Source organism: Nyctereutes procyonoides, unplaced genomic scaffold (assembly GCF_905146905.1).
Source record: "Nyctereutes procyonoides isolate TBG_1078 unplaced genomic scaffold, NYPRO_anot_genome, whole genome shotgun sequence".
In the NCBI taxonomy this organism is placed as follows: domain Eukaryota; kingdom Metazoa; phylum Chordata; class Mammalia; order Carnivora; family Canidae; genus Nyctereutes; species Nyctereutes procyonoides.
In genome coordinates this window covers 4,580,121-4,607,560 of record NW_026575146.1, presented here as the reverse complement: position 1 = coordinate 4,607,560, position 27,440 = coordinate 4,580,121, and the positions used below count along the sequence as shown (strand labels likewise).

The 27,440-nt window shown below is 32.9% G+C and overlaps 1 protein-coding gene across 3 annotated transcripts in view; it reads right to left on the bottom strand.

The window, feature by feature from the left end:
* STXBP5 (syntaxin binding protein 5) overlaps window positions 1–27,440 on the bottom strand; it is a 166,615-nt gene that overhangs the window by 31,597 nt on the left and 107,578 nt on the right. The window contains exons 17-21 of one of the 3 annotated variants that reach the window (XM_055310078.1): window positions 25,252–25,377; window positions 23,384–23,535; window positions 16,861–16,926; window positions 11,989–12,048; window positions 11,839–11,886 (exon numbers count right to left, since the gene is read on the bottom strand). In XM_055310078.1, the coding sequence (XP_055166053.1) occupies window positions 11,839–11,886; window positions 11,989–12,048; window positions 16,861–16,926; window positions 23,384–23,535; window positions 25,252–25,377 (452 nt within the window). The remainder of the gene's footprint in view (window positions 1–11,838; window positions 11,887–11,988; window positions 12,049–16,860; window positions 16,927–23,383; window positions 23,536–25,251; window positions 25,378–27,440) is intronic. The other 2 variants (XM_055310079.1, XM_055310080.1) reach the window with 2 other exon arrangements.

Below are 27,440 nucleotides of genomic sequence, written 5' to 3'. Positions count from 1 at the left end.
CCCTTAAACCTGAAATTTCCTCATTTGTTAAGTGAGGATAGATAGATAGTAACACCAATTTCATAACTGTGAAGATTATACAAGATGATGTAAGCAAAGCACTGAACAGAATACCGTCATGACATACAATATGGATTTGATAAATGTTAGTTATTAATAATAAACAAATGAAATGATTTCTAAACGAACTATAAAATGCTATACAAATGAACTACTAATACACTTGTAAACAACCCAATGTTCCTTTATTCTAATTCTATGATAATACTCCAAGTAACTAAAACAAGAAAATTGGAAACAACAACAACAAACCCTTAGGACATTAAGTATAGAAGAGTATGCTATGCACCACTGTAAGTTCAACCTCTTTTAAGTTTGTTTCAAAAAGTAAATTCAATATAGAGCTATAATAAAGAATAAATAAATAATATACAAGCTATTTCAAGTTTATTCTTCATTAATGAGAATAGAGTAAGTAAATATTTTGTTAGAAATGTATTCTTTAAAGATTTTATTTATTAGAGACACAGAGAATGAGAGAGAGAGAGAGAGAGAGAGAGAGAGAGAGAGAGACAGAGACACAGGCTGAGGGAGAAGCAGGCTCCATGCAGGGAGCCTGACATGGGACTCAATCCCAGGTCTCCAGGATCACGCCCTGGACTGAAGGTGGCGCTAAACTGCTAAGCCACAGGCGCTGCCCTAGAAATGTATTTTTTGAAGCTTTCACTCAATAACCATATACATATTCTTGCCAAAAAATTTCACTAGCATGAAATTTCCTTCTGAATTTCTTAAGTGTATGCTTTCAATCTCCTTCAGCATTTTATACTAGAAATTCTTTTATATAAATTCTCAAATATTTAAAAAATGTAGGTTAATCTTTCCCGTAAAATACAACTTTTTTGGTCTAACATCTAACACTACTTAATTTCTTTATCATGTTAAAAAGAAACCCTGAATATAACTAACTTCTGAATAATTCTTCACTTGGTCTAATTTTGACATTTTATTGAGATTTTAAAATCACACGCAAAAATGCGTAGGCAGATTTTCTGACTACAGTAACTACTCTTTAAGTGTCACAAAATGATTCAATTACAGGGTCTAATATTTCTTCCTAAAACACTTTGCAATGAGACCCACAACTTGACCATGAGCTCAATTATAGTATTCAAAAGATAAGATATTTAAGCCACACTGCTGTAACACTTTGATATAATTTTAAGCAATCTCCTTGAACAGAGAACTTGAAATGACATGTGTTAAAGGATTAACCTTTGCTATTTTGTGTTAATTTCGCTTACCAATTAATATTATAAAAAAGAGAAATAATAATTATAATGAATAGAGAAACATTTTTGTTACACTAGAGGTGGGGACCAGGAGAGAGGGATACTTATTAATCTATAAAACATTTATTGGGCACATGCCAGCCATGTGCCAGAAGGCAGGGATTTCCTGCCCTCTAAGAGTTCAGTCTACTAGAGGAATGAAATAACTCCACTGCACTGTACCAAATACTAACAGATGTAAGCAAAAGGTGTCAATTAGAGTACGCTGAATTTATAACTTTCTTACCCTGCAATACTCATCTAACACCATGGGATATGGAGATAAGGCCAGTAAAGAATAACTCAGACACCATACATTTTCACACAACTGTGTGTTCCTCACTTATTTGTTGACCATATTTTTCTTCTAGTGTAAAATTTACATACAAATGAACAAATCTTAAATATATATTGTTTTGATAATGCACACACCTAAGTAACTCAACCCTTCACATGATATAGAAATTCGTCAACACCCAAGAAAGGTTATACATAGTCTTCCCAATCAAATCCTGTCCTCATCCCTAGAAATATACATACATTGGTCTGATTTTATTTTCTCACCACAAATCAGTTTTGCTTATTCTAGAACTTCATATGCATAAAATTACCTGGTAGAAACTCCTGTGTAAGGCATCTTTCACTTGGGACAATGTTCTTTATCTTCTTCCCAAAATATTTAAAAACTTACATTTTTTCTTCAATAAATAGAATTAGAATTTTTAGATGAAAAACAGTTTCAATCAAGAGATTCACAGGCATTAATAGATTAACATCTGTCTCGTCCCATATGCATTTTACCTTTAAGCTTTTTCGAATTGTGTTCTTTACAGAAAATTTGGAAAATATAGAAACAGAAAATAAGGCCATCGTGAATGCCCATAATCAAGAGGCAAGACGCTTGCATATTTCCTCCTTTTTATATCTATTTTATTTAATACACAAATCTGTATCCTGCTTTATTCCCCATTACTAAAAGTATTTTCTCACATCAGTTGTTATTATTTTAATGGCTGCCTATTTATATGAACACTTACTGAATAAGGTTTTTTTCTAATACCTAAGACAATAAAAGTGTACGAAAATATTTTCATATATTTTGATTATTTCCCTAGGATAGAGTACCACAGGGGACAATCATTTCTAGTACAACTTTCCCCAAACCCCAAGGTCTTCTCAATTATGTCTCTAAGTAGCTTGTTTTCCTTTTTAAAGTTTAAAAGAAAGGCATATGAGCGTATTTCACAAACTTCTGTTTAGCTGAAGACAGAGAAAAACATGCCATCTGAGAAAATCTGGTAATATGTACAAGTCCCAGCTCACAACTATATCCCCGACTCAAGTCATTCAATTTTCTTATAGCATTGTGTGTAGCTGAGAAATCTAGAGCCAGACTGATTATTGTCTACCTTTGAATGTAACTTGTCTATTTTATGGCAAGGGGAAGAGCAAAAGGAGGACGTGGGGAAGTATTTAGCTCCTGGGCATTCCTCACTGTATTTGTATTTTTCTGCTGTCAGGTTCTATAGTCCTTTCTTCTGTAGTCTCTATCCAGTGATAGAGACTCATCTGGGTAATTTTATCGTATCAGATACTGAACCTTCAGTACAAGAGTTTTCATGTTATTCATTATAAAGTTGCTATTTTCTCTCTACTGCTGCTATTCTCTGTTTATTATGACTATTTTTTTCTTTTCAGTAGTAAAACATATTTTAGCCCTACTTTAAAAATCCTTATCTGCTAATTTCAGCATCTAGGTTGTCTTGAAATCCGTCTCTACTAATTGTTTTATTCTTAACTATAGGTCACGTTTTCCTACTTTTGATTTTGAATCTTTATTTCACATGCCTACTAACTTTTGATTGAATGCTGGACCAGGGTGGATAATGTGTTGAAGGGAGGTTGTATTATATCCTCCATCTTAGTAGGTATTGAGATTTGCTGTGCTTTGCAGTTAAATTACTGGTGGATCCTTGGTTTAATCAGGTTTGGTTTTATTCTTTGCTGGGGTGGGTCTATTTCAGTTTGAATTTAGTTCTAGGATATGGCTTTTATGCTAAGAAGTAATCATGACTCTTCAAGAGTGGTCTTTCTGGGATATCCAGAATGGCCAAGGTGTTCAGCAAGGTCTAATGGCAACAATTCCTGGTATGGCATGACTGCTGATACCCTTGTCAGCTCTCAGCCTCATAGCAGATGGTTGCTGCTAGGCCTTATAGAGTCTTGCCCAGCTTTAGACTGGAATTGAGTTAAATCTCACAGACTTCTAGGAAAATCCCCCCCTCCTATCTAGTACACTATTCTCACAAATTCTAGTCACTTAAGCAGCCCAGAAATCCAGTCTCTGCCTCCTTAGCTTGATCAGACTGCAGCTCCTCTTGAGTTCTACCCATCCTGCACTGCAACAGGAAAGTGTTCCATGGCAGAAAGCGAGGGAGGTCATGGGGCTCATGTTATATTTTTCCTTTCTCTCAAGGATGGTAGCCCTGGACTGCTTGCTGCAATGCCTAGAAAGAAGAGCCCATACATTTTGACTAGTTTTACAGATGTTTTTTTGTGGAAGGCTAAGTCCCAAACCTAAGGTCTAAAGTTGAAGTGTAGACCATATGTTTTTATCTTTTGATTCTGTGACTTCTAGGGAATATACTTGTTTTCAGGTCTGTTTAATCACCTCCTTGATGGCAGGTCCACAAGAGGCAGGTTGACATCTGGAGAACCTGTAAGTCCTCCTAGTGTATACTCTGTATCCTGGATGAAGCAGTCGCACACTTTATCCAGCAATTATTGCTGGCCATATTTTTACTTCTTAGGAGTCTCAGAAGCACTTGCCAACCCAGTTACCTTGTCAGCAGATTTCACTGCGTGTTTTAAAAAAAATTCTGCTCATGCTTTGAAGTTACTCAACTCCCACTGAAGCTTTCAAATGGAAGACAATTTGAATGAATTCTTGGAAGACAAATAGTCTGTTTTTCTCTTCTTCAACTGTATATTCTTCAACTCTTGCTCCTTGTACTCAGTATATTCCTTGTTTTGAAATTTTTTTGTCACTAGTGAAAAAAAACTAGCTCTCTTTCCCTATGCCTCTGTCCACAGCAGAAATGGTGGGGATGACAATAAGGTTTCTTCCATCTAAAGAAAACTGGTATCAGAGATATGTTTTGGCAGGCTATACACTTGAGCCTCTGCTCTCTTCTTCTTCTTCTTTTTTAAAAAGATTTTATTTATGTATTCATGAGAGACACAGAGACAGGCAGACATAGACAGAGAGGAGCAGGCTCCATGCAGAGAGCCCGACGTGGGACTCGATCCCAGGTCTCCAGGATTGCGCCCTGGGCCAAAGGCAGATGCCCAACTGCTGCTCTCTTTTATAAACTGCAATGAAGATAAACTAACTGGTTGAGTACTAAAGAGCTGCATTTGCTTGGTAGGAATTAATGAAGTGATGCATGATGACAGCAATCATGTCTGCAATGGTAGTTTCAATACAAAGGAAAGAAACAAATCTCAAGAGCACTGTTTGGACCACGGTACCATAGATGACAGTTTTGTCATGGCTGATACTTGTTAGTTCTTTGCAACAGTACAAATCTTTGTAAAGTTTCTCAATTATGGAGATTCATATTGCTTCTATGAAATTAAACAGATATTTTATAATTCTCCTTTAATTTTTCTATCCACTGTGTTCCACATCTTATTTTTCTAAGGAAGGTTTCTTAAAAGAAGGGAAAACAGAAATACAACTTCTGCTTTTTAGAATGTGACTTTCATAGTAAACAGTACACAATAACAAGTAAAAGGACTATTACGGTAGTATGAAGATGCCAAAAAAACAAAACTTTGTTTATACTGAGGTTTGATAATTAAAATAAAGTGACAATATCACTTTTTACCACCTGCAGAGATCCAATGCCACTCTTTCAAAGCAAAATGTTGAAATGCATGCCTATTAGATTTTTAAAAATCAGAATAGTAAAAAGACTGAAAATCAGCTTATATGATATGGCAAAGATCCAAGGTGAAAGTGGGACCAAGAAGTAGAAATCCTTGCCACTTATCACACATTATTTTAATAGCCATTAGAACTAATAATATCAATGTCTATCTCCCATGTTAGAATATAAATTCCATGAGTTTGGAGATAAAATTTATCTTGCAAAATACTGCATTTGTGTATGTATATATAGCACTTAAGGTGCGGTCAATGAGCATGGTGATAAGTGCATAAGTAAATGAATCAACACAAACTGTCATTGGAATTTTACTTCTACCTACATAAAGCAGCTGAATTTTCTCACAAATGATATGAAGAAAAAAAGAGGGCAAATTAAACACAGGCCTATTCAACAGAAAGATCACTTTTGAAATTTGGAACACATAGCCATTACTTGGAATGGAGAGGAATCTTTAAATCATCTCTTAAGATTCGGCTATAACAAGTTCTTTTAATTCTTGAACTCCTAGAGCTTTAGTTTTCAATATTTTTCCAGTTTCTATTTGTTTTCCATAAATTCATAAAACTTTATGCCTAGGATATCATAATAAACTCTGCATTTTCTACAGAAAAAACCCCTAAGTGTTATAAGCTGAATTGTTCCTCCAAAATTTGTATGTTGAAACATTAACCTTCAATTCCTCAGAATGTGAGGTATTTAGAGACAGGGCCTTTAAAGAGGTGATTTAAGCTGAAATTATAAGACCATTAGGGGCAGACACTCATCCCATCTGACTGGAAGAGGAAATTTAAACACACAAAGACCACAGTTGCACCTGCATAGAAGGAAGACTATGTGAGACTCAATGAAAAGGTAGCCATCTACAAGCCAAGGAGAAACCAAACCTTAATATCTTAATCTTGGCTTCTAGTCTCCAGACCTACTCCAAAGGAAATACCTTTTTGTTGTTTCAGTCACCCAATCTGTGGCATTTTGTTATGGCAGCTAATAGCAAACTAATACAAGTAACGGTAGAGCGTAAATTGCCACATTAATAGTATTTTTGGTGGAAAAAAACATTTTCACCAGCTGGCGATTTAGCCAGCTGGACTAAGCTTAGATGATCACAGCTTTGTTGGCAACATCCAAAGCATCACAGTCAGGAGCCAGCTGAACATATGCCTTCTTCTCTCTATTGAGCTGGATCAGGGTGTTGATCTTGGCCACACCAATGTCATAGAGCTTCTTCACAGCTTGTTTGATCGGGTACTTGCTGGGTGTGGCATCCACAATGAACACAAGTGTTGTCTTCTGTTTTCTTCATGGCTGATTCAGTCATTAGAGGGAACTTGATGATGGCATAGTGGTCAAGCTTGTTTCTCCTGGGGGTGCTCTTTCAAGGATATTTGGGCTATCTTCAGAGATGTGGTGTCTTGGGCTGTCAGAAGGCAGGTGATGTATGGATCTTCTACTTTTTTTTTTTTTTTTTTTTTTTTTTGTTACTGTGGACATCTTTCAGTGCTGCTTACTTGGCCTTCAAAGCCTTTGCTCTGGCTTCAACTCCGGGAGTGTCAGAGGCTTCCTTCCTCCCTTCAACGCCATCTTCATGAAAGGGATCACTACATTAACAGTTCTACTCAAACGATACTTGACAAAGAAATTATTTCAGTAATTTAACTTTAGTTTGGACTAATTTACTTTACTTTTGGAATCAAACATAAGTTATTTCTAGAAAGACCATTTTACATTCTTCCAACTTAAGAAAAAGTTCAAGGAGAAAGAACTGCATTTACAGGAAGTACTGAAATATAAAAGACAAACAGATATTGCTGAGATTTTATTATGAAATTTGACAGAAGATACATTCAAATAAAATTAAAATCCAATACACACTATGCCATACTCTTCAGATGTTAGTAACCCTGAAAGAGAAAAAGAATTTGTTAGAAAACCTCAGACGTGTATAATGGTTTTAAAGTGCTTGTGAAATTCAGTTCTTCACAAACGAAGAATAATTTTACCTGTAAAAATGGTACTGCTGCACACTTATCTTCTCTCTCAAGATGAACTTCTATTCTTCCAATAGCCATATTGTAGATTAAATATAAAGATGAACTTCTAAAGGAGTAACAGCCTCACATTTGGGATTGAATATTGGGTAAAGTAGAAATATCAGTACTAATTTGAATTTTATAATGAATTAGAACAATTTTATAATTTAAAATTTTGCTTAATCAATTTGATACATACCTTTTTATTCACATGGCAAATTCCAAATGGATCTCTGAGCATTTTTTTCAATTTGTAAATATAAAAGAATAAGGAAGACACCACAAGAAAAAGAAACCTTAAAGTATGAGAGTGGAGACATGCTATAGTAAAATAAGAGTCAAGAGATCTCGATTTTGGTCCTGACTAGGTCATTACTATGGGGCATTACTTTGGATGTGCAATTTAACCTCTTTGAGGCTCAATCTCTTTTCTTGAAAAATAAGGGGGCTTAAGCAGATTTAAAACTGTAGGATTTAATGAATTAGCAAGTTGGAATATAATAACTAAGAACCTACTTAAATTGTGTTAGAACTCTTTAATTTAAAAAAGGAATTATTGGGACTCATGTAAAAGAGAACTAACAAAAACAGTACTTGGACTAATGACCATTACCATCTTTTAAAATTGACTTCAAAAATTGCTTCAGTTTTTGCTAAAAAAAGAAAATTAGGCATTACCCAAGTAACTCTTAACCCAGAATCTGAGAGATTAAAAGGACCATGGAGGTACAATCCTTCCTAGGTTTATAAATGCCATCTGGAGAGTATCTATAGTGCCTGGAACTTGGGAGGTGCTCATTAAACAGAGCCATGATTTTTATTTGTTTTGGCACAGTTCTCATTAAAGTCACTAAAGTTTTGAATGTTTTTATTTTAATCTCTAGTAATAATTTCCCCCTCATAGCTTCCCGTAATCATTTCTTCTATCTGAAAATTAGTAATATTATGGGACATGGGCGGGGCTGTAGACTACAGAATCCAGCTAGAAATCCACTTTCACAAAAAAAAAAAAAATAGAAATCCACTTTCACAATGAAATAGAATCACTGAAATAGAACCAACAAACTTTAGAAAAGGCTGATCATGTAGTTTTAAAATCTACCAAACAATGCTAGCATCTGGACCATATTTTATTCATAAGGTATCATAAAAATTTGATTAACACTTTAATAAAGACATTCATTTTAGGACTATTCTATACAAACTTAATAAAAAGTTTTACAGAATTTCATAGTTCCAAAGTTTTATAAAATATAAATAATAAGCAAATCAGAATTGGTAGCCACTCTTATTTTCTAAATAATTTACAGAAACGGTTAGCACTATAAGAAAGATTGATTTTGGAAATGCTGGTCATTAAGATTTTACTAACAAAAATTAATCATTAAGTATGAACAGACAAAACAAAGTCACTATATGTGTATTACATGAATGTACCTTTCTTTAGGAATGTTGCAATTGCATTATATTCTGCTTTATTTTTGCTGTTAAACTCACAAGACTAAAGTTATGCCTTTTTAGGCTGCTACTCTTATGCAATACAAAGAAGTCACTGTTGATATCATTTACCGCAGTTAGCTGTCAGCCGGGAAACAATGAAGCTAAGTTTTGGGTAAATGGGTTAGGGGCTCTACTGGTCACTGTAGTTACTTTCCTTCAGTCTAGTCTTTGAAAAAAGTAGACTTCCAGGCACTATATATTATGTTTGATCTGGTGCTGGGGAAGAACTTAACAGGAACCATATTTTTTCCTAAGTTCCTATGTAGATAGAACAGGATCATTACCAGAATATCTAGTTAGAAATCACACAATGGACTTGGTTTTGAATCCTTACAGACTTTGGTAAATTGTCTTAAGAGGTAATAGTACAGTGTTGAAAGGACAAATGGTGAAGTCAGACTACTTGGGTGGGAATCCTGGCTCTGTCATTTGCTAGCTGTGTAACCAACAGATACATTACTTATACTCTACCTCTCCATTATCTCATCTGTAAAACAGGGAAGTAATAGTAAGTCCCTAACTGTAGTTACACTGAATAAATAAAAAATATTATTTATAAAGGGCTGGCATGGTGTCAAAAGAATTGTAATTGTTAAATGTGTGTGTGTGTGTGTGTATTTTTAAACTGTTATCTTAGTTATCTCAGCTGTACTGTCAGGTAGTAATAAAGGGGTTGATTTTCAAGCTTGGGTTAGAGCATTAAAGTAAGAATGACATTTTGCATCTCACCCTTCCAATATCAGTAGCAATTACCTTAAAAGAAAAGGTGAAGCTGCAAGACATTTCAGTCAGCCTTCCCAGCAAAGTGTCATTCTTACTAGTGTCAATCTTGAGGGCCTAGGCTTAATTCTTATGTCCTCCCTTATTAGGACACTTCATCACTACATTATAATTGAAGCTATAAATGTTTATAGACTGAGGAAGAGAGAGGTGGTCATTTTATGAGGCCCAGGAGACTTCAGAGCAAGTACAGGACTGGCTGATAGGGAACACAGTGAGCTCAGAACGCTCAAGGAATCCTATCACTCTTGACACCATAAACTTTACATAGAAAGCACAGGACATTCTATGTATTTTTTTTTCTGATATTTCACTGATATTTTATGTTAACACTTATTACAAAACTCGACATTAATGTAAAAAAAAAAAAACCTAATTTTTTCAACTGTAAAAAAAGAGTCTAAAATGGAGTAGTCTCCATTTGAATGAAGAAAAAAATTGAGAATTGAGTTTTCCTTGGATCTATGTTGAGATTAAAAACCACACTGAAAGATTACCACCAAAACCAAAGTTATACATAAAATAGGAAATAGAGCAGTAATTTCTGAGGATGTAAAATAATTAAATATAACTGTATAAGTAACCTGAGTTTAAAAAACTGAATAAAGTTAACATGTTTCCCAGAAACCATAAATATAAGAATTGGCATGACAAAAAGAAAACCTTGCCAATAACATAAAAAGCAAGCAAGAACATTACCAAAGAACTTCCAATAATGTTCTTAGTCTAAGAAATGTGTTAACTGAAGACTTTCAAATATTCAAGCTCAGATGTTTCACGTTACATATTCTATTCAAAACACAGAAGAAAGAGAGGAACTAGTCACCACATTTAACAAAGCAAATATAACCTCGAGGTCAAATATGGGGCAGAGAAATTATTTCTAAAACTGTAATTATATACAAGGTTCCTTTCATGCAAGGTAAAATTCCCATATAACTAAATTCTAAAAGTCCTTTGATTAATAAGTGTATGTAGGAAAGTCCCTTCTAATTTTTTACATTATATGACAGTAAGTACCATTAAGACAAAATATTTTAAAAATTTGGTTGAAAAAATATTATGCTATAGTGCTAGTACATAATTAAAGCAATTTAACTATTACCAACTGATTCACTATAAAACCACAAAAAGATAATCATTTCCCCATTTATAAAGAGCCCATTGCCCAAGAATAAACCATCTTATTTAAATAATGACCAGAGGTGCTAATAGTTAGCCAACGTTAATATGAGTTAACAGGGTTCAATTTACAACATGCAGACAATATGGATGCTACTTCTGTTAAATTTTTGAAATTTAACTTTACTCTACATTATCATGAGAAAAGGTAAATCTATTTCAACTGCCCTGAAATGCATCTCATTTAATATAATTCAAGGAATGTATGGTAGGCATTTTTGAGGAAAGAACATAAGAATAAGAATTTTAGATTTAAATCAAAGATTAAATTTATTTAATATAAATTTAATAAGAATTTTAGATTTAAATCAAAGATTAAATTTATTCTCTTTGTGTAAAACAGTGCTTCTCAAGCCTTTAAAAATCTTCAGAGAATATTCAAATTTTTATGACCAACCAAAAAATCTTAAGAGATTGATTATGTCCTCAAAGTTTGATTATGTTTTGTCTTCCAAATTGGAATTTTAAATTTTAAACTGAAAATCTTGCACTAGGTAATTCATTTCAAAGTATATTCATAAAACTAGGAAAAAGGATTAATATAAAACACTGTCAATCACTTTTACTTGTGTGTGGGAGGGAAGGAAGAGTTTTAAGAAAATTCCCATTTAACTCAAGGATAGTGCAGATTACAGAATAAAAAAGTCAATATTTTAGAGAACTATTTCCTTGAAATTGAGGGTTTTGAAAATTTGAGAAAGATGAAATAAAGCTAGGAGAAAATACAAATAAAACTATAGAGGAAAAAGATCTCAAAATCTGGAAGTATAGAATTGTACTATTTATGGCATAAATTGAACCCTGCTTTATTTTAAATAAAGCAAAAATAAAAATAGAATAATTCACATTTTAGGTCAGAGGAAGATCTGCAACCCCAATTTAACTGATTTTTAATAATTACTGCCCCAATGAGTTTAGAAGAAACAGCCCAAGAGATTATTGTTTAGCACAGAAGTAACAAATTAATACATACAAAATGCAATGCATTAGATCATTTTTTGGTGTTGAGTAACACTGCATATAGCAAGGATTAGAAACAAAAGAGAAATTTCTATTTCCTACCTATATCACTGGCTACCATCTTGGAAAACTTTCTGCTTTTGGTCTTCACTGAAAATAATATTTTGATATAAAATGTCAAAATCTATTCAAAGTAAACTAAATGAATTAAAAATAATTAAAAGAAAATACTTTAAAATAAAGATACTATACCCTTTTCTATAAAATTATTCATTTTTTGTTCATCATCTGAATTGTGTGGTGATGAAGAACCTACACAAACGAAGACAATGGAAGGAACAGGCATATCGTCAGTCACAAACGCTGAGTTGTCATAGGGAAAAGTACAAACAAAATAATCTGGTAACTTCTAAGATAAGTTTCCATATTATTGGCCACAAGAAAAGGTCATGCATATAATTAATAACAACTCCTCTAATACTATAGTAAGAATAGCAAACAGTAGTACATTATCTTTCATGGTAGAGAAATCCCTAATCTAGAACAATTTTTCCTTAAGTTGCAACCATTTAGAAAAGTCTTGGCATAGATATTAGAGAACAGATAAAGAAAGATATAAGCAGCTATTAACTCTTTCTGAAAGAAAAGCAGCAATTAACTCTTTCTGAAAAAAATGCAAAAATTCTTTGATGTTAAATGAATATGGTTCATCTAGAACTAAGAATCTCATGCAAGAAGTATTCTGGCAACTTATTTTAGAGTTAACTTTCTATATGCAAATCTTAAAATCATATATAAGCCTATTATTACCACAATGATCTTTAAAATACTGAGGATAATACTTATAATTTTAGGTATGTTCAAATATTTACTTACGTTTAATGAGGTAATAAATATTTCATTTTATTCTGGCTGTGACTCCCAATAAGTTTATCTAATATTTTTATAATTAAGATTTGACATTTTTCCTCAAAAAAGGTGTTTCTAAAATAAATGTTTTATTTATAAATGTAATCTTAAGTAGTATTCTAGTTGACAACTTTTACTAAACAATCTATTCTTTATAACAGCAGGACATTTCAAATGACATCTCACCTATAAATTTTCAATCTCTTTGCTATAAATCATCTTCCCTCTTTTTAAATTCCAATAATCATTTATCAGTACATGTCTCTTAGGATGTTCCTCACTTATACATCATATTTTAAAAAGTTTATACACATGTGCCCTTTTCCCACTGCACTGCACATCTGGGCCTCCATTTGATTCATCTTTGCATCCCCTTTGCACTCAGCAGAGTGCTTAGTATGCAGCAATCTCCAAGTAAACATTTGTTGAATGAATAAAAAGCTTTTCTGATAGAAGCAAATGCCTGGAACATAACTGGAAGTAAATAAAAAAGTTCTTCTGTACTTTTTCTTCCTTTTTATCCCAGTGAAAGTACTGAGCCTCAATCAATAAGGTCAAAGTTTGACCTTCCATTCTCCCACAAAAATCATACTTTCGGCCAAGTGGAAATATCCTTAAAATCTTTCCACAGACCAAGTAAAACCTGTAACATTGGCAGTATCCAATTTCTTCTATAATAGTCTTAGAAGATTACTCTTTAAAAAACCATGTTATTTTTGCTAAGTAGTATTTATGGATCCTCATAAATCCTATATCAAAAAATATCCCATAAGTAACACTGAGCTCGGTAACATTTTCAGGAAAAGAAATGGGTATACTTGTTTTTCAAATAAGATAATAGTTATAAGATGCTATAACTATTTTAAAATATCATAGTCACTTCTGATATTAAATAGCCATAGGAAGATAAAAAAAATTATACTTATTTTATCTGATGTCATCTTAGAGCAACAATTAGATAACATATCTAAATGTGAATATAAAATTATACTTGTTTTTTAATATTTCCAAAATATTTTTCAACATAAATCATAAAGAAAATATTTTCCCCTAACTGAAAATTGCCCACCACTGGTCTTCAGAATTTTTGTTAAAATTCCAAAAATGCTTTCAGCATATCCCATTTGAATATACTTACCAAATAATTATGATTAAATAAACACAGAAAAAAAAATAAACACAGAAAATATTTATGGCTTTTTTTTTTTCTGGGGTACATGGTAATTAATCCCTAATGGCAGAATTTATATAATGGTTTATGTGGCCCTGGGTTTTCTTCAAACTGAAATAACCTAACAAAAGTTTTTATCATTTTCACATTTACACACACACATACACACACGTTTGATGCAGTCCTAAAACAAAATTCCAATATTTTGAAAGTGCTCAGTAAGCAATTTAAGTTCTTTGAAATACAAAGATCAAATGGAGATAGCAGAAGTTATTTCCCATGTTAATTCAGGATGGCAAAACTAATATTCTGTTTCAGAGACTGCCGGTTTATTTAAAAACAAATGGAAAAACCTAATTGTATTCGTTAAGTTGGATTTTCTCAGGATGCTTTTTGAATTGAGCTTTAATGCTGAACCATTAAAACTGCTGAGATCACCAATTTTGATTATGAGATTTAAATGCTTTTCAAAAAGTTTCTCTTCATTTATATTATTATTTTGAATAAACACACTGATTTTGATAAAAGGGCATATGTATGACTACTTTTCATTTTTGTAATAGTGGTCCTCCTCTTAGTATTTATGAGTGACTCAGTTGAACTTCCATTCCAACCCACTTTTAAACATTTCTTCTCTCCCAATACATTGTTTTCTATTAACTATACTGGCTTTATAATCTATATTGTATCCTTTAATTATTTATTTATTTATATATCTTACCACACTGCCGAAAGTACTTGAAGCTAGGAATTTAATTATTATTTTACATGGTTTTACATGATGCTTTGTGGTTCTTCTGATTCACCTCAAAGTTACCCCTTCCGTTCTTCTCATTTGACCATCCTGAATTAGTAGAATTTACATGTATTGGTGAGAGGAATGTTACTAAATTATTCCTTTATTTCTTTATTAGAATGCTAACAAGAATGAATGTAAAAAAATTTACCAATGGGCAAAGAGTAAGACAACTGGCCAAAGATGAGTAGTGAGAATTACTAGTAACTCTTTCAAAATGGGCAAGCAGTGAAAGACATAGCTATAAGAATATAGTGTCAACAGGTTGCTTTCCAGAATTTTATCCTAGTTTCTATTGTATGTTTCACTACGTATGCATGAGTGACATCTATCTTCTGCTCTATGAAACATGTTTCAAGCACAACTACTGTCTACTAAAGTCTGATTTGCTTTTTGTAAAAGTTGTCTTTCCATATTGATAGGCAGGAATGTATATATGTATATGTGTATATCTGTATGTGTATATCTGTATGTCTTCAGAATATTCTTGTATCTTTCAGGGCATAATCAAAGACTAAATAAAGAGTTTTCTACTAAGATAAGAATTTGTGATTTATCAATGATTTTTACACTCACAATTTTTACCTTGCAGTTCAAATTTACTGAAACAATAAAAACCTAGTGTCATATAAATTCTGTATGTTAAAACTATATTGTCCTTTCACGTGGATCAAAAAAATATGCTTGAAAATGTTCAACAATGTTTGAATTTCTCAGAAAAGATTTGGAGGTTTTTTACTTTTATGAACTTTTTATATTTATAGACTTATATTTTAATATACTTAAATATTTATCTATAATTACCTCTTGTTGGTTATTTCAAATTGATAGATGTATATACCTATTCAAAGTTTGGCTTAGGATAATGAGTATTAGTTTATTTAGGCTGAGTCTTGTTAAAACAATTTTGACAGTCATTTAATATACTAAAAGATAATTCCATGACCAAATTATCTAGTTTGGCTTTTAGCCTTAACATATTGACAACTGCATTCACAAGGCCTTTAGAGAGGGTAAGATCAGAATAGTGCTGTAGGTAGATGGACAAAGAACAGCAATAATGAAAAGATACTACAGTTCTGAAGTCCAAATTCAGAAATAACTCTAGTTCTGTGAGATCGGATATACAATTATTTGCTCCATATTATTCAATCAAACTTTACTGTACCAATGTTCAGACTTAACATTAGGTGCTAACCATATTAATTCCTGTGGTTCTATGTTTCATTAATGAGTGAATTTAAATATGAAATTTAAAGATTAAGAAAACCAGAAGGTGTATATATCTTAAGGTATAACTTGTGCAATATTAGGAAAATGCAATTTCAAAAAGAAACATCACAAAAGCTTTTAGAGTCCTATGTCTAATAAACTGCTAAACCGAAATATCAGAGTAAACTAAAATGCACTTCTCAATATTTCCCATGCTTATAATGATTTCTGATGTAGTAGAATCAGCCAATGAAGGATCAAAATCTATCTAAGAACCATGTTACTTTATCCTAAGAACAATCTTTCTAGTTGAAAGCTGATAAATATTCCCAGCCAGAACGATTTAATATGGTCGTTAAAATTGTGAAGTCAACCTTAGTAAAGACTGGCAAAGTTTCTATACACTTAAAATAATAAAATCACAATCCTCTTAACATTAAGGAGATTGAAAAGATATTAAAAATTATGTTCTACTGAAATATTATTACACACATAGGTCACATAAAGACCTATATGGACAAAAAAGGATAACTGCCTTAAAATAGCTATAGAGTTATATTCAATAATATTTTGACCAAAACCACATATAATTAGTCTACAACTATTCTGTCTACAGTTACCATTAGATTGTAAATGTTCAAGATCTTTGATATTTAAATGGGCACTATTCAGGAATTAGAGCACTATTCTACTAGATGACCTCAGGCATGCGGAGCAAAGACAAGACTGTACATTAACCAAACCATTTGATCCAATGGTGAGGAGTAAAATATATTTTCCTTAAAAGATATAAATATAAGAAAGCTGAATAAACAGTTGTATGACTCTTAATAGGTAATAGCTGTGAAATTTTATCTAGTGCATTTCTTTTCACTTAATGAGAATGCAAAAAATAGTTATCCTTTTAAGAATAAATAAGTGACATAAAAGTTCCTTCTAGGTGTTACTTTAAAAGCTTATCCGTAAAAAGGAGTTTTGATACACTGTATTATTTTTTACAGAATTATAGTCATTAATGAAATAAAAAACAAATTACCAGAAGTTGGAGATTTGCAGCGATCCTCTGGGACTACAGTTCCTTCACTAATATCACATAGACCTGCTAAAAAAAACAGAACCAAACACCAAGTCACAACACAAATTTATGTAAGTGCAGCTGTATTTCCTATTTACACTACACATTTAATGACTGTCTTTGTCAAAAACCCAGTTGAATAGACTGTACTGGCATTGATACTATGCCCATTAATCTTGAGATAGGAAATGAAACATTTTGATATTAAAACACCTCAAAATAATATAGGAGTCACCAGCTAAAGAAAAAGAAAACTTCCAAGAGATAATTTACTATTCTTCAAGGACATAAGACATAAAGTAGGACTTTGTTTAAAATCAGTAATTTGAGAGTATATGATAGACATTAGATTTCTCTTGAAGGAAAATAAATATTTGGTAATAATTTTGGTAATTTTTACAACATAGAAACTCTCAACTCAAGCCTCAATGTGGTTTCTGCAATGTTTCCAATGACCTCCTTGAATATTTTTGAATAATTAAAATATTTTGTGCCTCCACATTTGCAATATTTAAAAGACTGTATGTTACTTGTCATATATAAGATAATGTAAATGTAAAATATTGTACTTTACTTACTATACCTCTTAAAAACTCTACTGCACATTTTTATTTTTATTTTATTTTTTTAAGATTTATCATTCATTCATTCATTCATTCATAGAGACACACACACACACAGAGAGAGAGAGAGAGAGAGAGAGGCAGAGACACAGGTAGAGGGAGAAGCAGGCTCCAAGCAGGGAGTCTGACGTGGACTTGATCCCAGGTCTCCAGGATCATGACCCAGGCAGAAGGTGGCGCTAAACCGCTGGGCCACCAGGGCTACCCCTCTACTGCACATTTTTAAAGAGCTCTAAAGAAATACTTCCTTTTCACAGATATGTACGAACTTTATAAAACTAATATATCTTATACGATGGCTCAGATTCTTAAGAGAAACGATATGCTATGGCTTTTTATGCTGTAGACAAGAAAAAGACATGGTAACATGCAGAGTAAATAATTAGTATGGCTATTAAGTTGCTTAGTGACTGGAATGAAAAGAATTACTGCAAATTCTTTGAAAAGAGAAAAGACCTCAGAAGAAGTTAACCATCATGCTGACATATGTGCATGTATGATCAGTATCCATTTTTCCAATCCTTCAGTAAAAGACATATCACAATCCAGTCACTAAGAAAATTTTTATAACATTTTCAGAGAACACAGAATAATGAATTCGGTTTATAAGAAGAGTTTTCTATTTTGAGTTATATATTATTTTTATTCACTAGGAAGTTTTCAAATGAAAATCAGTAACTTTTTTTTTTTTTTTCTTTTCAGCACTCATTAAACTAATGGTTCTGGGAGGAAAAAAACCCCAAAAATTAGTTTCATAGTTCAAAGAACAATGGATGGAATTTTAGGTATGCATTTAATCTTTGACAAAATACTGTTTATGTAAATGAACTCCTTCTTGATAGAAACTCAAATAACGGGTCTTTATTTTTTTTTAATTTTTATTTATTTATGATAGAGAGAGAGAGAGAGAGAGAGAGAGAGAGAGAGAGAGAGAGGGCAGAGACACACGCAGAGGGAGAAGCAGGCTCCATGCACCGGGAGCCCGATGTGGGATTCGATCCTGGGTCTCCAGGATCACGCCCTGGGCCAAAGGCAGGCGCCAAACCGCTGCGCCACCCAGGGATCCCAATAACGGGTCTTTAAACAGCAGTGATATACAGAAACAAGTGTCCATCGATGGATGCATGGCTAAAGAAAATGTGGAGTATATCAAAATGTGGGTAGTATATATACACAAACACATATACATACATATATACATTCACACACACAATGCAATGTATTCAGCAATAAAAGATTAAAATTGTGCCATCTGTGACAACATGGATGGACCTCAAAGACATATGTTAAATAGAATATGTCAGACAGAGAAAGATAATTACTGTATGATCTCACTTATATGATACAGCGGAATCTAACCCCACCCCCCAAAAATCCCCAAAACAAACAAAAAAACTCATAGATAGAGAACAAACTGATGATTGCCATAAGCAGAGTGTGGAGGGTGGGAGAAATAGGTAAAAAGGGTCAAGGGTACAGAATTCCAGTTACAGTATAAATAAGGGAAGTAATGATAGTGTATTAGATATTCGAAAGCTACTAAGAGTGGAAATAAGTTCTCATTACAAGGAAAAAAGAATTTGTAAGTATGTAATAAGGTAAGGAATGTTAGAGCTACTGTGGTGATCATTTTGCAATGTATACAAATATAAAATCATTATTTGAAACTAATATAATGATTATATGCCAATTATATCTTAATAAATAGTAGTGATAGTATACTCTAGTATTATAGTGTGCCTAGCACTGAGTAAAAATAACAAATTTCAAAATTTTAAGCCTTTCACATCTGGCTCAGGGTAAAAGTCAAGTAAAACCCTATATGGCTGATTGATGTATATGATCTTATGGTCTATACTATATGGCTATGGTATTGGTTTATGATTTCTACCTATAGTATCTTCATGGGTCTTTATTCTGTCATCAAATGTAGTAGTTACTCTTTAGAAACAATAAGCATACCTTCTTTATCATATGTTTAAACAGGTAGCTTAATTAACTATTTAAAATGTTCAACAAAGTATAATTATATATTATTCAGCATAATACATCCATCTACTGAGGCACAATACACTGAATTTAATGTGAAGCTACAAACTGACCCACTAGATAGCATGGTTTAATCTGGGAGCTAGCAACCCTGTTCTGTGAAGGTCCAGATTGGTTTTGAGGCCAGCTAAGCAAATAAGCATGATGTTTTTCTAATTAAACAGTACTGGCAAAAACTGGCAGTGGGCCAGATCTGGCTCATGGACAGTAGTTTGCTGATTCCTGGTTTAATGAATCTTGTAATTGTCAAACTAAAGTAGGTCACTTCCATCTGTCTGTTTCAAAAAAAATATACATGGAATTCTTTATTTAGAATTTGGTTAACTTCAGGAAACCTTATGTCAACAGGCTGCTATGAGACATCAATATAGTTATGAGATTAAAAAAGTAACATCAATTTTGGTACAATTTACTTTTAAAGGATTCCTGTTGACCTTAAGTGATATCTCTATTTTCAATATGTGCACAAACCATTCTAGAATATTTGACTGATTTGTACATTAAACTTACTGATTTATTTGACCTTTATCAACTTGAGTATTGTTAACAAATTCTCTTGGTATGTTTTTATTACCTTATCACTTTTTATTACCAAGGTCTGCCTTATAAATATAATGTATGTATGTATGTATGTATGTATGTATGTATGTAAGTTTAGATTTTCATTTCTCTTAATTATTTTTCATACTTTCCAGAAAGATAAATCATTCCTCTTAATGGATAGTTGAGAAACAAAGTTATTTACCTCTACTTTCTGTTTTTCAACTATAATTTCAAATGATCCCTAGGGTCCTAATCCTTCTTTAATTATATTTTCACTGAAACCAAACATTTTGCTATTTCCCAGTTTTTGAAGACCAGCCTATATTCAACACAGTACTTACTGATTATGCGACACTTATTTATGCATCCTTGATTATATCCCTCATTTATTAAATATTGTGTTTTGTTTCTTATAATAGATAACATACACACACACACAGAAATATCAACTAGTATTACTGGGCTTCACAGCTATTTCTCTTTTTCTATTCTACTGAACATACTGAAGAATTGAAATTAATTGCAATTGTATAACCCAAATCTTCATTTTTAGAGTCACTTCTGTAACTTTTGAAAATATTTTTCCTAAAGTACACACAATTTTGTCCCTCTAATTTCCTTCTTTAGAATTATCAACTTCCAAGACTAAATAAGTTTCTTCTCATGGGTTTATCACTTTCATATCACTAAGAAGATCTTACTTGGGGGTTAGAATTATAGTCAGAATAGAAATTTCCCTTCCGTGTCCTTCACTGAGTGAAAATGTGGCCAGCAAAACAGGACATGTATTATCGTATTTCATTTTTGTTATTATTAAGACTTCCAGCAGATCTACAGGTAGTGGAAATAATTTATCACTATTTGTCCCTGTAACAATCTCATAATTTTTATTATGAAAATACTGTATACATTTCAGTTATGGGCTCAACTGTATTTTAATGCAGTTGTAAAACACATAAACAGTAATGTTTATAAAATAATTTCATGAGTAACACCTTACTGTTTATGAAAACATAACAGAATCTACTAGTAGTAAAAACATTACCTCAAACTAATCTCTAAAATAGATCGAATTTGGTGGTATTTGGGCTACACTTCCAAAACATATTATAAAATACACACTTCTGCAAGAATATCATTTTTATCAATGCAATTAAAGCATTTTGGTACCAATTATGTTATACTTAATTTTATTTGAAATAAATCATATTTTAGAATTAAGGCACAAATATTTTTAAAATGTTAAAGCACATTTTAAAATGACCTTCTTTTAATTTTAAGACATAATTCTAATAGTTACAAGTGAGCGTTTAAGTAAATATCTCAAATAGTTCTCCTGTGCCTAAACATCTAACTCTTCAATATACAATAAAGCAAATAATAATATAAATAATATTATGAGATTTATTACAGAATATACGATGCAATAAAATTTAAGAAAAATATATTTGGTATCACATGATAAAATTGGTCTCTAAACTTGGATAAGTTTAGGTATTTAATTTTTAGCAGTTTTAAGAAACTATGAGGTATCAAGGAGAAAAGAAATTAATTTTAGAAGCAATAAAGTTTTTACACAGGTTTGTGGTAAAATTGCTAAAAGTACTTGCCTCCTCTATCATGACAATATTTTAACTTTCTAACACTAAATATTAGTTTTTTTTGCCTTATAAAGAAACTGGATTGGGACGTAAACATTTCAATAGCTTTTTTTCATATACATATGATGATAAATTTAAGTAATGAGTATATCATTTTAGATATATAATGTTTTAATAAGCTGTTTTTAAAATAAATGAAAAAAATTATTTTACACACAACAAATAAACATGCCACGACGTTACTGACATGAAATAAATAACTTACATAAAGAAGACTGGAGTTTTTTCACAGATTCAGAATATAAGCTAGAAAGGCCGTACATGCAAGAAGTCACAATCAGCATGCCTTAGTGAAGCAATGAAAAGTGAAGAAAAAAAAGGAGACAAAGTACTAGAATGGTATGGTTGGGACAATTTCTGCTGAAGATAACACATGACAAAATGATCACACACAAAAATAAAAATGGAAAAGAAAATCCAAGCATCAGGCCAAAGTGATAGTAAGGTCTATATTCCATCTTTCTTTTTTTTTTCTTTCTCATAAATTGTGACACAGGTAGTATTTTCTATTTATGCCATGAGACCAAATGAGAAATGAATCTCAGAATTTAAATTCAGAGAGACTGAGTTATAAGTATAGAACACATCTTCCCAGTGTTTCACTGCACACTGGCATTCCGCATATCGGCCAAATCTGCCCAAGATAGGGTTCCCCTCAATCCCTGGTCCAGCTGAACAGGTCCTGTGGATACTGGAGCCTATACTGGAGCAATTACTGCAGTAATTGCTGAAGGCCTCACTAATATGACCCTATGTGCCAGAGATCCAATGCCATGAAGTTAAAAAAAAAAAAAAAATCAAGTGAGGAATACTGGTATAGACCACCAACTAGACATATTAATACACTTAAAACTAAGATGAACTGGACGCTTGGGTGGCTCTGTTCAGTGTCTGCTTTCAGCTCAGGTCATGAGCCCAGGGTCCTGGGATGAAGACCAACTTTGGCTTCCTGCTCAGCAGGGAGTCTGCTTCTCCTTCCCCCTCGGATCCTCCCATCCCCCACAGATCCTCCCATCCCCTTGTGCTGGTCTTTCATGCTGTCTCTCAAATAGATAAGTCTTTAAAAATTTTTTTTAAAATAATATAAAATTAAGGCTAATTACCTAGTAAATACAAAAGAATGCTATACAGAAAATCATTGGATCTTGGTTTGTATTGAATCAAGGCTACCTGAGAACACTGAATTTTCACAGAACTCAAACTCATTTTTGCATTTACATTTTTTTCTGCATGGGAAATAATCCCTTAAAATTACATCGTTTCAACAATGAATTTTTGGTCTTATAATACCAATCAATAAAAGGGGCAATACTTTGAAATTAACTTTTGTTCCATAATAAGACAAATTTTCATCTCATTATAATTTAGCTGAAGAAGCTTGCCACTGTGGTTCTTTCCCAACATTAATTAAAATCCTAGGATATTTAAAACAAAAGCAAAATCTAAAAGCAATACAAAATAAAGAAGGCTCAAACCTTTTACGAGTTTTGACAGTTTACATATATAGACTAAGTCAGACAAGGTATTTATCTAACTTTAGTATTTATATTCACATAAGTAACTCAGTATTTATAGAAATCCTAAAACTCAAGATTTTTTTCTTTATACCTCCTGAAGGTTGTCGAGATTTACGAGGAGACCGGGGTTCTCTCCGGTAAGGATCATTGGAGCCATACAATTCAATAGTGCCCAGATTGAGGAGTACTGCTTTCTGGAGGTAGTCTACCATTGCAATGCCATTACAATTGCCAAAAACTACCCTGGGAATAGGAAAAGAGCAAATATTTTAGCATAAATAAGTAATTATAAGGAAATGTACCTGTATAAGGCTGAAAGGAAGAAGGATGGGTTTTTCAGAAAATTCCTCTTTGTATCTAAAGATTATCAAGGACATGAAAATACAGATAACATATGTCTTTTCATGGAACAATGTATATCTTCTACAGACATTAATGATTACAAGTCGATGTTGTTAAAAAAAAATGTTGGCGTAGGAAACTGAAACTTGATCACAGACATAAATCCCCATTCTAATCAATGTGACATCTATTTTTCTGACTTAGGGGCATTTTGGGAAGCTTGAGGGAAGGCCCATTCCCTTCTAGGGGAGTGGAACATTTTATCTCTGGGAAAGTTTTGATAATCTATACAGTCAAAAATAAAAAGTAGAAAGCATAAACCTTGGAGGTCTCCCTTTGGAGTACTCCAGATATCTTTCCAATTATAAGTCAGGAACTACAAACCAAACAACTACGAATAAAGGAATGTAACTCTTTTAAGATGTCTTAAACCAGGAGTTGAAAACTGAAATGTATACAGAGACTCTGTAAGTAATACAAACAGGCCAGACAAGGACTGTGGTGAACTAGAGAGAATATGACCCATCTATCTAAGTAGGAAAAGTCTGAATTCTGTTCATGTTGACCACTGCCAAGCAGGAATGGAGACATGGGCCAGATAATCAGATTTTTCAGTTAAAGCTCTAAATATGGATTTCACATTAAATAGTCTTGGCAGCTAGTTCAAATATTAAAAACGTACAAGGGAGGGACTAAATAAAACGTTAACTGTGAGCCCATGAGCCTATGATCAATCGATTTGTAACTTCCTTTGAAACTTCCGACAGTTCTTTTTATTATTCCCTCTTTCTTTATAGTTGTGCAATGAAATATTAAAACGGAGGTTTGTGTTCTTACATTGTGGGGTAGCAAATGAAAGATTTGCTGAGAGATGACCTGAGAGATGACCATCTCAGACTACAGCCAGTCTTAGCTGGTATAGAACTACAGGGATAGGGTGAGTGGTAGTAGTTCTAGGAGGAAGAAGAAAGATGAACGAGTCTTCAGGGCTAACATCAAAGAAGACAACAGTGACCCACATACTGAGAAATAGCGCTGGAACTACATAGTGTGTGGCTTCTCTTTTACCACAATGTTGATTTTTAAACAAACAAAAGTACTTTGTAAGTCTACCAAATTATAATAGAAAGTATGAATAATTAATACTCAATACTTGAGGGTATGAACTGATAAAGCAACTATAGTAATAAATACTTTATCAAACTATTACTATGCCTTTATAATTTATACACGTGAATTTTGGAAGTAGAAGAAATTATATAGCTCTGGTTCAACATTTACAGAATTAGCTTAGAACAAAGTCTTCAGAGTTGATGTTATCAGACCTCTATTATACTGAGCATTAAGAAGAAAATTGTTTCTCAGAGTTTATCCAGGAGAAGACATGTTGACTTTAAACCTTTATCTTAATTTATCATGAAGCACTATAAGTATATCCTGAGTAATTTATTTGGAACAGAGTTATTTTCCAAATAAACACTAAATATGATCTGAAATTAAACAACTTTTTATACAACTTTTTAACTGATGCTCTAATAAAAGTCATCCTATTTTTATAAATGAAAAAAATGTATGGCATAGTATGACGAGACTGAAAAACACATAAATTATACTTACAATCCATATGAAGAATTGACTGCCAGGCTGGTTATTTGTTGTGGTGGTTCTCCACCCACCCATACCAACTGAATAACTAGTTCTGTTTGATAACCTGGAGACTGCTTAAGTGGTGAATTTTTAACTCTGTAATAAAGGAAAACACATTATCTTTTAACCCATCTTCAAGTATCTTATTAACTTATGTAATTATAAAGTCATGCATAAATATGCAAACAGTAATTTATATATGAAATTGTACTAAATATACAAAAATGAAAAAAAAAACTAAATCCTTTTCTCTAGAGGCATTTAATCTAGTTGGAGACAAAGTATGCACATAAATAACAAAAGTAAGAAATCATACATAAGTTCCCATTACAGACTGGGGGGTTGGAATTAGGGAGGGAGAAAAAGACCATGGGTAGGAAGGGGAAGGAGGAATGGGGAAAGGAATAAGGAGAATGAGAAGCCTATGAATTAAGAAGAGGAAAGAAAAATCAAGTTGGAAAAAAATTCAAGTTAGAAAAATAGACTTAAATATATGGTTTAACAAAATTAAAAGTAGCCAAAACATAGTGAGTACAAAAATTTAAAAAAAAAAGTGACAAATTTACTTTTGTGTGCATGATGCTTTCACTATTAAAAAAATGTACTCTTGGGCAGTGCAGGTGGCTCAGCGGTTTAGCGCTGCCTTCAGCCCGGGACCTGATCCTGGAGACCCGGGATTGAGTCCCACGTCGGGCTCCCTGTGTGGAGCCTGCTTCTCCCTCTGCTTGTGTCTCTACCTCTCTCTCTCTCTCTCTCTCTCTCATGAATAAATAAAAATCTTTAAAAAGAAAATTTAAAAAAAAGATTAAAAAATAAAATAAATAAAATAAAGTACTCTTTAAGTTGAGAGTAATTTTGGTTGTAGACTCTTTCCCCAATAATTGCTGAATAGGTGCTCAAAATATATTGCTTTTGCAAACATATGCAAACTAGTAGTAGGAAACCCACAGTAAAAGATTAACAACTGTGTAAGTTTGCTCACAGTGGAGGTATGTGTAGTAACAGTGAGAAATCAATATAGCAAGATAGGCTAGGTGCAGACTTTAGAGGGTCTTCAAAGCCTGGCTGCAAAGGTCTGATGTTGGTAGAAAGAACTGAGGGCTTTTTAAAAGCTAGAGTCTAAATTCTGGTTTTGCCATTTTCCAGATGTCTTCTTTTTGTTTTTTTTTTTCTTTTAAAGACTTTATTTTTTTTATTCATGAGAGACACACACACAAACAGAGGCAGAGACATAGGCAGAGGGAGAAGCAGGCTCCATGAGGGAGCCCGATGCAGGACTTGATCCCAGGACTCCAGGATCATGCCCTGAGCCAAAGGCAGACACTTAACCACTGAGCCACCTAGGTGTCCTTCCAGTTGTCTTCTTATTGTCCAAATTTTAGAGTAAACATGAATCATTGAGGGTGCTCCAAAAATGAACGGAGTTACAGTCACTTCGTGCAATACCTGTAAGGCAGGACACTCAGAACTGTATGCTGGATGAGCAGACATTCTGGCTTTTCTCAGAGAAATACCACTAATCAGTGGTGGCCGTCCATCTCAAGAGATAGAAATGAAAATAGAGTATTCTTCAGAATAGAAGAATCTGTGTTATTTTTTCCTTGGATAAATTAGGTAAGGTTCAAAGAAGTGTCCACCTTCTTCTAGCATATTTAACATGCACATTAGATTAGAGCAGGAACAAAAATACAGGGATAGTATCAGAAGTGTGTACATGGGGACATTTAAAACTTCAGTGATGAAGACATACAAAATTCATGGAATTCTTAATTAGTAAGAATAAACAAACAAACAAAAAATTCTTAAGCAAAAATAAGCCAGTTAAGCCTGCTGCAAAATCCCCAATAGGTAAAAAAATTAGAGACGGGATCAAGAAATAACAGGATAGGTTAGATTTAAAAATGCAAAATAGGGACGCTTGGGGGCTCAGCAGTTGAATGTCTGCCTTTGGCCCAGGGCATGATCACAGGATCTGGGATCCAGGATGGAGTCTCACATCAGGCTCCTTGCAGGGAGCCTGCTTCTCCCTCTGTCTGTGTCTCTGCCTCTCTCTCTCTCTCTCTCTGTGTCTCTCATGAATAAATAAATAAAATCTTTAAAATGCAAAATAGGGGATGGGTGGGTATAATATTTTATGTCTATAATGTTTACATGTTGGG